The 10,718-nt window shown below is 37.8% G+C and overlaps 1 protein-coding gene across 1 annotated transcript; it reads right to left on the reverse strand.

Annotated features, from left to right (window-relative positions):
- Positions 1 to 9,539: 9,539 nt before the first annotated feature.
- Positions 9,540 to 10,404, reverse strand: LOC124896714. The gene is made up of 2 exons (XM_047408438.1): positions 10,069 to 10,404; positions 9,540 to 9,605 (listed from the first exon to the last, which is right to left on the reverse strand). The coding sequence occupies exons 1-2, from the start codon at positions 10,402 to 10,404 to the stop codon at positions 9,540 to 9,542; spliced, it is 402 nt and encodes a 133-aa protein (XP_047264394.1).
- Between the last annotated feature and the right edge of the window lie 314 nt (positions 10,405 to 10,718).

Here is a 10,718-nt window from a genome sequence, read left to right on the forward strand (position 1 = left end):
CCAATAATCAAATCTGTAATCTCATGTGGCAGAGTGGATTTCAAAACTCTATGACCATTAGGTCAAACCATTTCTCTATTATCTTAAAATACTGAAATCATGGGTGCTTATAGCACAATATTTCATAAAATTGCAAGTCTCAAGTAGAGCTTAATCACCCATAATTCAATCTCTAGTTAAAACTCATCAAAATGCATATTAGATAGCATATAGATTCATAAATCATATAAAAATCTGGAATTTACAACAATTTAGCTCATAATCTCAACATACTCATATACTTCAATATCTCAAACATTTCAACTATTAACTTCTCAAGGATTAAAAGCATGGGTTATAGACCCGGCTGCAATTTCTCAAGAAAATATGTAAAAATTATGTCATTAGACTCTCAATTCATGAGAAACATCAAAATCTTGCAACCAATAACAATGGGTGAAAAACCCCAATTCAATTTCTTGTAAAATATCATAATATGTAAAAAATTGGAGTTTAAATAAACCTTTGGGCACAAGGGCTAAAGGATTACCATTGTTCAAAACCCCACATACCTTAGATTATAAAATTGGAAGAACAAGTTTGCTTTAAACTCTTCTTATTACTCTTGAGAGAGGGTTCTTTCAACCCTTGAACTTGGGGAACTTAAATCTCAACCCAAGGCCTCAAATAATGCCATCCCGATACTAGCATAGTAACTATTATTATAGGCAATCTTTATCAATGGAAAATGCTCATCCCAACTACCTTTGAAATCAAGAGCATATGCCCTCAATATATCTTCTAGGGTTTGAATGGTCGTCTTAGCTAGACCATTTGTCTGTGGATGAAAAGTGGAACTCAAAAGAACTTGGGTACCAAGACCCTGCTAAAACGCCCTCCAAAATTGGAAAGTAAATTGAGTACCCCTATCCAAAATGATGAGGGAACTCCGTATAGCTTGACTAACTCATGGATATACAATCTAGCAAAATCCTCCACTGTATAAGATATATACATGGGCAAGAAGTGCGCAGACTTAGTCTGCCTATCTACAACAACCCAAATAAAATCATGATGATGAATGGAGAGGGGTAACCCAATCACAAAGTCCATATTCACCATCTCCCACTTCCAAGTAGGTATACTAAACTCTTGTATCACTTCACCAGGTCTTTGGTATTATACCTTAACCTATTGGCAAGTTGCACACTTTACTACAAACTCAGCTATATAATTCTTTATGCCATTCCACCAATAGATTCCGCAAAAGTCATCGTACATCTTGGCAGTGCCAGGAAGAATAGAATAACGCACGCCATGCGCTTCAGCTATAATCCTCTACCTCAGATCATCAACATACCAAATAGATAATCTACCCTTCAATCTCAACATACCATCTCCCCCTTAGGAGAAAACCACTACCTTTTGGTCCTCAACTGCATCCTTAAGTCTGACCAAACTAGGATCTCTATCTTGCTTCTCCTTCACTTTCGAAACTAAAGAGGATTCAAAACTACTTAGCACCAAAGTACTTTCCTCAGCTGAATCCAGGAACCTAACACTCAATCTCGCCAGACAATGCAAATCATGAGGTAAGTCTTTCTTACCTTCCTTTACATGAGAAACACTACCCATAGACAATCTGCTAAGGGCATCCGCCACTATATTAGCCCTACTCGGGTGATAGAACACACTCATATCATAGTCTTTTAACAACTCTAACAACCTCCTCTACCTAAGATTCAACTCCCTCTGAGTAAACATATACTATAGGCTTTTATGATCAGTAAATACGTCAACATGAACACCATAAAGGTAGTGTCTCCAAATTTTCAAAGCAAAGAGCACAGCAGCTAACTCAAGATCATCGGTTGGGTAATTATTTTCATGCGGCTTCAACTGTCTAGAGGCATAGGCTATAACCTTACTTTTTTGCATCAACACACAACCCAAACCCATTCTAGAGGCATCACAATACACCATAAAACTATCTGTACCATCAAGCAAAGCCAATACAGGGGTTGAAGTAAGTCGAGTTTTCAACTCCTGAAAACTCTTCTCCCAGGAATCTGACCACTGGAACTTAACTTTGTTTTGGGTAAACCGTGTCATGGAAGTTACAATAGAAGAGGAACCTTCAACAAAAGGCGGTAGTAGCCCGCTATACCACAAACTTCTAATGTCAGATAGAGAGATAGGTCTAGGCCAATTTATTACAGCTTCTGTCTTTGGGGGATCAACTCTAATACCTTCGCTGAAACAATATGACCTAAAAAGGCTATAGACCTTAGCCAAAATTCATACTTACTAAAATTGGCAAACAACTGGTGACCTATAAGAGTTTGCAAGATAATTCTAAGGTGATCTGCATGATCATGCTCATTGCGAGAGTAGACAAAGATGTCGTCTATGAACACTATGACAAACATACCAAGATATTGCTTGAACACTCAATTCATGAGGTCCACAAAAATTGTTGGAGCATTGGTTTACCCAAAAGAAATGACTAGAAACTCAAAGTAGCCATAGTAGGTTCGAAAGGCTGTCTTTGGAATATGATATTCCTTCACTTTAAGTTGATGATAGCCGGATCTAAGGTCTATCTTTGACAAATGACTTGCACCTTGCTACTGATCAAAAAGATCATCAATTCTCAAAAGAGGATACTTATTTTTTACTGTGACCTTGTTAAGCTGACGATAATCAATGCACATATGCAAATAACTATCTTTCATCCGCACGAATAAAATAGGTGCACTCCAAGGAGAAATACTGGGCCTTATGAAATCTTTGTCTAAAAGATCTTTGAGTTGCTCTTTCAACTCCTTAAGCTCAGCAGGTGCTATACAGTATGGAAGAATAAAAATGGAAAGAGTGTCGAGAAGAAGGTCAATCCTGATTTCTATCTCTCTCTATCAGGGGGTACCCCTGGGAGATCTTTCGAAAAAACATATGGAAACTCATTAACAATTTTGACTTATAAAATAGTTGGAGCCTCAGACTTAGTGTCTGACTTTAACTAGGTGACAGATGCAACCCTTAGGTATTAGCCTTTTGGCTTTGAGATAGGAGATAAAATGACTCTTGGGAGATATTGAACTCCCAGACCACTTAAAAGTTGGCTCATCAGGGAACTAAAACTTAACCACATGGGCACGATATTCTATAGATGTATAACAAGAATGAAGCCAATCCTTACCCAGAATAAGGTCAAAATCCACCATGTCTAACTTCATCAAATCAGTGAATATAACTTTATAAAGAATAGTAACAAGACAATCTCTATACACTTGTTTTGCAACAATGGACTCCCCTACTGGTGTGGAGACTAGGAAAGGCACAGGAATCTTTTCGGGACTCATTTTGAAATTTACAGCCACAAGTGGGGTCACAGAGGAGAGACATGACCTAGGGTCCAACAACACATAAACAACGAAACAAAAGACGGATATCATACCAGTAACAACATTGGGAGAGTCCTCCTACTCCTAATCAGATGGTAAGGCATAGAATCTGTTCTGATGCTGACCGCCAGCAGTGCTAGATAAAGCACCCTGAACATATATGGGACGAGGGACAGGAGCTAATGTACTAGCAGTCTGTGCCTGAGGTTGGGCCTCTTTGGTCCTCTGCCTCGCATGCGGACAATCTCTAAGTCTGTGGCCCTACTTTCTACAACTAGAATAACCCCTCAAATCTATGAAACACTCATCAAGATAATCCCTACCACACTTAGTACAAGGATGATAATGGGGCTGTTACCAACACTGTTCCATGACCTGGACATAAAAGACCTGCTTCCTTGCTCCTGCCTGCCTCTAGTCGCGAGAGAACTAGTTGATGAAGGCTCTGGAATAGACGGACGTCTCTGAAATTGAGGGCGGCTTCCTCTAAGTAACCTAGGCTGACTATACTCATACTGCTTAGATCTAGCCCTCTTGTTAACCCTTACTCTATCTCTTTCTCTAATATTATCCACCTTTATCTACTGTGTATGTATCATCAACCTAGATTGATACATATCTCTATGTAGCATCATAGTCCAACACTCTTTCAGCACCAAACCATAAACACCTATCACAAACTTGCTCATACTAGCTTAGGTGTTAGAAATCAAATCAGGAGCATACTTGTCCAAGTGGTTGAACTTCAAGGAGCACTCCTTAATAGTCATGGAGCCCTGTTTCAAGTTCATAAACTCCTCAATCTTTTCTCCCCCCATCTTAAGTAGAAAGAACTTGTCCAATAATGTATCTTGGAATACCTACCAAGTCATAGGAGCAGCATTCTCACCTCTACCCTTCCTTCATGATACAAACCAGTCATAAGTTATGTCCTTTAGCTTTTAAGGTGCTAACTCAACACTTTTCTCCTCAGAAATATATATCACTTGCGTGATATTTCTTACCCCCTCTAGGTACAACTGTGGGTCTTTACCTACCCTGGACCTATAAAACTCTGATGGTTTTATCCGCATGAAATCACGGATCCTACCAATAGCTAAATCACCTCCCTACTGATTTGCAACTGCGGCCTAGTTATTTGCCCAATCATTAGCGGTGACTGCTGGGCTAACGCCTGAAATTCCACTCAAAACACAGCATGAGACACAGTCTCACTCAAACAAACAACATATAGGGGTTGCTCATCATCATTTTTATGGGCATTCACTCTTTGGTGAGGCATTTTATAAAATAGGAGAGCACGAATTATTAGATGAGAGGGACAACTGCAGGCATAATGGAATCTGAAAAAAGAAACAACTTTTTCCTAAAATATCTTGTAGCCTCTTACTTATAGATGTGGCACGCTACACACCGATGATCTAGAATCTACTCAAGGCGGCTTGTCAGACTCCATAAGACTCCTTTAAAAACCATAGGCTCTGATACTAAGTTTGTAACAACCCAAAATCACCTCCCAAGATGTCACAAGGTACTTAGGGATAAAAGTAGCCTTAAGCTAACTCTTTGAGCCTATCACTTCTCAAAATAACCCATTTAAGAAGAAATGTACAAAACACTGGCACTATCATTTCAAAAGAAAGGAAATATGAAGATAATACTTAATCCAAACAACCACAATACTGGAAATCTCAACAAAACCATAGTCTAATAAGTCGCCTGACAAAGCCTCTACTACTCCATGAACTCAAGAGTCGTTGGGACAAGTCCCTAACTGACTCAAACTGAACTGAAAGTAATAACATAAACACTCAAATACTTAAATGTCTAAAGATAGGTCCTCAAACCATGAGGACTCACCGCTGGGGAGATATAGACAAAGGTACTCAGAAATTACTGACGAGGTTGGGAATGAGCACCTAAACCTACATTATAAGACAATGTAGCACATAGATGTATATGTGGATCAGCACTTGGGAATGTACTGAGTATATGGGGGTGCATACATTTACATAAAACAATATCAATACTCTTTAATCAAATCATGAATGCAAATAGGAATGGATCACATGGCCTGAATAAGTCAAAATGTAAAGGTCATAAATCACATAGAATGAAGTATGTAACACAAATCTCGTGAGTCATTATACTTTATCTTTAAATATGCGCTCTCCTCTTTTTCTCATTACTCATAGGATGAAGGAAGCTTTAAACAATAATTTCAACTCATGCATATATCTCATGGAGAGTAAAACTTCTTTAATGCTTATATACCTCTAGTTTAAACACCGGTGATCAACTCGTATTAGTAGAGAAAACTACTTCCTTCTTTGGAAAAATACTCAAAAGCAGTTCGTTCATTTTAGGAAATATCTCATCATAAAGCTTTAGGAAAAATATTCAATTTCAATGGAAAGTACTTCAGTTTAGGAAGGTTCTCTTAACCGACATAAACTATACGATCTACATGGATTTCAATTTCTTGTCCCCCTAAGGAAGAAACCTCACGTTGGGGAGTGGCGTCATACTCTTGCCAAGGATTATAACCTCAACTCAGTGATTACTTATCTCGGCCACACGCCCAATCATCTTGGCCTCAGGACCAAAATGTCAAACCTACGGTGGCATGTAGTTCTGGGGTAAGAAACGTGGTAACTTACCCAATTCGGTGCTAAATACCACTCTTTTTAGTTTATCTAGCTCATCTCATGGAATTCTACTTTCAAAAAATTTCATTGTTTATAAGAACCCAGCAATCAAATCTGTAATCTCATGTGGTAGAGTGGATTTCAAAACTCTATGACCATTAGGTCAAAACATTTCTTAATTATCTCAAAATACTCAAATTATGGGTTCTTATAGCACAATAGTTTGTAAAATTGCAAGTCTCAAGTAGGGCTTAATGATCCATAATTCAATCTAAAGTTAAAACTCATCAAAAAATATATTAGATAGCATATAGATTCATAAATCATATAGAAATTTGGAATTTACAACAATTTAGCTCATAATCTCGGCATACTCATACTTCAATATCTCAAACATTTCCACTATTAACTTCTCAAAGATTAAAATCATGGGGTATAGACCCAGCTGTAATTTCTCAAGAAAACATGTAAAAATCATGTCATTAGACTCTCAATTCATGGGAAACATCAAAATCTTGCAACCTATAACAAGGGGTGAAAACCCCAATTCAATTTATGTAAAATCTCATAATATGCAAAAAATTGTATTTTAAATAAGCCTTTGGGCACAAGGTCTAAAGGATTACCCTTGTTCAAAACCCCACATACCTTAGATTATGAAATTGGGTGAATAAGCATGATTTAAAATCTTTTTATTACTCTTGTGAGAGGGTTCTTGCAACTCTTGAACTCGGGGAACTCAAATCTCAACTCAATATGTAGAATCTATGGTGAGTTCTTTAATTTCTTGGAGAGGGGTTTTAGATTTAATCTTGAGGGAGAAACCCTAGCTCTCTTATGTTATGGATGATGAATGAAGCCATTTTATTCATTTGGAATATATATGTGGTTGATAAAAGAGTGGAAAAGACCAAAATCCCTTTTAAAAATGAGTTAAAAATACTGAATGGGGGCTGCAATAGTCGGAGTGACCGTCCGTCTCTAGCCTGGTTGTCCATCGGATCGTCCGTCGCATGTCGGTCGAAAAAAAAACTGCCTCAATATGACGGTAGTAGCGATGGTCTATTGCAGTCTTGACAGTCCATCAGAACATTCGTCGCACATTGGCTAGGATGAGACCAAACTGCCTTAGTGGCGACGGTCCATCACTGCCTTGACGGTCTGTCGTCCTGGACATCGCACATGGTCCAGGAAAGGGAGTTTTTTCCTTTATCGCGATGGTTTGAGCGATGGACCATCACAGACTCGATGGTCTATCAGATCGTCCATCAGACCTGGGCAGTTCCTATAACTCAGTAAAACGGCCATAACTTCTCACCCCGATGCCGGATTTGAATGAAATTGGTATCGTTGGAAAGCTAATTCAATTCTCTATATGGAAAAAGTCAAACTTAATAAAATTCTACATGGTTTAAATACCAATAACTTGGGAAGTCTATTCCCAATCTTTTAGCATTGGAATTACACTTTACTTGACATGCTCTAAAGCTCTGACTACGAGGAAACTTTACGGGGTCTTATAAACCACTACCGCAGTAACCGAGGTCATTTATGCTCTGAGTCATTAGTAGGACTTTCTTAATTCCTTTTGATCATTTTAAGCTCTGATCTACATCTTTCTATCTCCTCAACTCTATGCCTTTAAGGAGTGGATATTAGTGTATTTAATCATAATTATGTCTTGTTGGTTCTTTTAAAACAAGGTAATGTGCATGAATGATGAGTGAGAATGAGTGGTGATTTCACAAATCATCAAGACCCCTAAATTAAAGATTTTCTTGTCCTCAAGCAACACTACCTCTTACCATGAGACGAGAAACATTTATGCCCAAACTTCATGCCTTAAAGCTCATAATAACCTGACTTTAGACATCACCACAAGTAACATCATTGCACATATGCTAAGATATTTTTGCTACACCCCTCATCATAAAATGCAATATCTAAGGATGCATAATACTTTAAACAGAAACCAATCGACAAAACCAATACTCTAAGAATGGCTTCCTTGTGACCACAGCTAAGCTATACTCTTTTTGTCTCATTGTTCGCGAGGTGACATAATCACCCACCTCAACTTGTTCACATGCCATCCTCACAAGAAAGAGAATTCCACACGCCTAACTACCAATCATGAAATAAGAGATTTATGTGCAAAAACTCCCTCTCACACACATAAAAGAAATCTCTATGCAACAAATATCATACCATAGGCTTGCCCCTATTTTCAATCATCACTACAAAGAAAGTAAATGGTTAGAGTTCTCAAAAGACTTCCTAATCTTGTAATGTAGGTTTGGGTTAGGGTAGGATATCATTTAGGGAACAACATGGTTACACCCATCCTTGAACATTTACGTCACCCTGCTCAATCTGCTTTTTTGACTATAGGCAACTCTTCTTTGTTTTCTCTCTTTTATCATTCCTACTTTTTGCTTCCTTTGTTCACCCATTTCTTTCATTTCTCTTTATTGTAATTTTCATGCAATTCTTTCCATTATTGGATCCTTTCTTTTTCTATTCCTTTATTTTCAAAACTTAGGCTCATTCAGCGTTTCACTAACACTTCTTGGCCCTAAAATTGATTCCATCAACTAGCACCACCCCCAACATAGTTTATTAGCTGCAAATTGTATTTTCAAGTTCAATGAGGGAATTATTCAAAAGAGGGAGAAAAAATGGTTCACGGCTTGTAATGAGTTTGCCAACGAAAGGTCCAAAGTCTCAAAGTAGGTCACTAGAGATTACAATTATGCATGGGTTGGCTTTTTAGGCTAGGGTGGGTTCCAAAGTCACAAAGACGGCCTAAGATTACTTCTCCAACTAACTAGAATCAAAATTAGCTTTGAAATACTAACAGGGAAAGTTCTAAATAACACAAGTCTACAAGAGATGCATGCAAATGGCTCACTACACATGGCATGCAACATCTCCAAGGGAGCTCAATTGTCTTTAACGATAGACACAAAATTGGAGTATCTATTTCTATTTACGATTGAAAAATTTATGAAGCCATAAAATATTAAAAAAAAGTTTATTTATAACATTGCTCACGTCAATGCCCTTGATTTTATTTTGAAAAATTTTTTATGGAGGAGAGGGGTTCTTGTTTTGCATTAGCTCTATACACAATTTGCTCAACTATGGCTATAGCCAAAGCCTTAGTCTAACATTTTGGTTAAAAATAGGAAAACCAAATGTATGGGTACTCAGACTTTGCCAACGGCATACAAAGAGACACCAAATTTATAATTTACAATGCCACAGGTACACTAACTTCCCTTGCATTCTTGACATTTATACTACGGGTACTGAGAATACCCCTACACCTATGTCTTAAAACCCAACATGAAGCTTTACCCTTAAGAATTTTATCACTCAATACATCATAGGGCAAAGTTCGTCCACAGCTAGGAAAACCCGAGTAGCCTTACTACTCCCCCAACACAAAGGCCTGAAGTGCCCTCACTAAAGTAAATTTAAGAATTATAAGGGATGAGAAAGGCTGTCATAGATAGTAGGCAGTGTATGCTCCTAATTCCACAATAGCATCAACATATCCGTGATCACGCTGCTGCAATCACGATTTGGAGTCGATAATCATGGTAATTGAGACTAAATTCCCCAATTTTTGCTTTGTTTTTTATTTTTTGCACAGCTGCCAGTTTTCCAACTCTGTTTTCCCCTATTTTTCTGGGAACAATACTTGTGTAAAAAGACCTACAAAACATCAAAACAAACATAAGATAATTCAAAGATATGTTTCCTCTCATCAAGTGCCTGATTTAACGTCATGACATGACTCTTCCCTATCACCATATAACATCTTTGAATTTAACACACTCCATCTTGGCCACCCTGGGGATTTTGTCATTGTAGTGTTTTACCCTTTGACCATTGACTACAAATTTCATTCCTTTATTATCTTCCAATTCAATGACACAACTTAGGTAGACAATAGAAATCACAAATGGTCCAAACCATTTTGAGCAGATCTTCTCCACAAATAATTACAAACAATAATTATAGAGGAGTACATTCTCTCCAATATGGAATTCTCGTGTTAATATTCGAGCATCATCCCATTTCTGCATTTTCTCTTTAGACAATGCTGAATTCTCATAAGCCTTTAGTGGGAACTCCTCCATCTCATATAGTTGTGTCACCCGCGCCTTGGATGCTTCTCCCCAATTCATATTCAACCTCTTTAATTCCAACAAAGCCTTGTGCTTAAGCTCGACGAGTAATTGGTATGCCTTTCCAAACACCAATTGATAGGGAGACATTCCAATTAGTGTTTTGTAGTCCATTCTATAGGACCAAAGTACTTCATCAAGTTTCTTTGCCCAATTTATGTAGCCTACATTCACCATCTTTTTGAGTATGGACTTGATTTCCCAATTAAAAACCTCCACCTAACCTCTCATTTAGGGGTGGTATGGATTGGCAACTTTGTGATTAACCCCATACTTGTTAAGAAGAGCACTAAAGACTCGATTTAAAAAATGCAAGATTCCATTGCTAATGATAGACCAAGGGCTGACAAACCTTATAAAAATATGCTTTTTCAGGACAGAAGTAATGCATTTGCTCTCATTAGTAGGGAGTGTGATGGCTTACACACATTTGGAGACATAATCGACCATCACAAAAATGTATTTGTTCCCAAATAAACTCACAAAAGGAT

The sequence above is a fragment of the Capsicum annuum genome, chromosome 3 (assembly GCF_002878395.1).
Source record: "Capsicum annuum cultivar UCD-10X-F1 chromosome 3, UCD10Xv1.1, whole genome shotgun sequence".
Lineage (NCBI taxonomy): Eukaryota > Viridiplantae > Streptophyta > Magnoliopsida > Solanales > Solanaceae > Capsicum > Capsicum annuum.

Coding starts and splice junctions, on each gene's coding strand:
- LOC124896714 (XM_047408438.1), bottom strand. CDS start 10,404: ATGGTGAATGTAGGCTACATAAATTGGGCAAAGAAACTTGATGAAGTA. Junction 9,606..10,068: donor AATTCCATATTGGAGAGAAT/GTACTCCTCTAT, acceptor TCGTGATTGCAG/CAGCGTGATCACGGATATGT.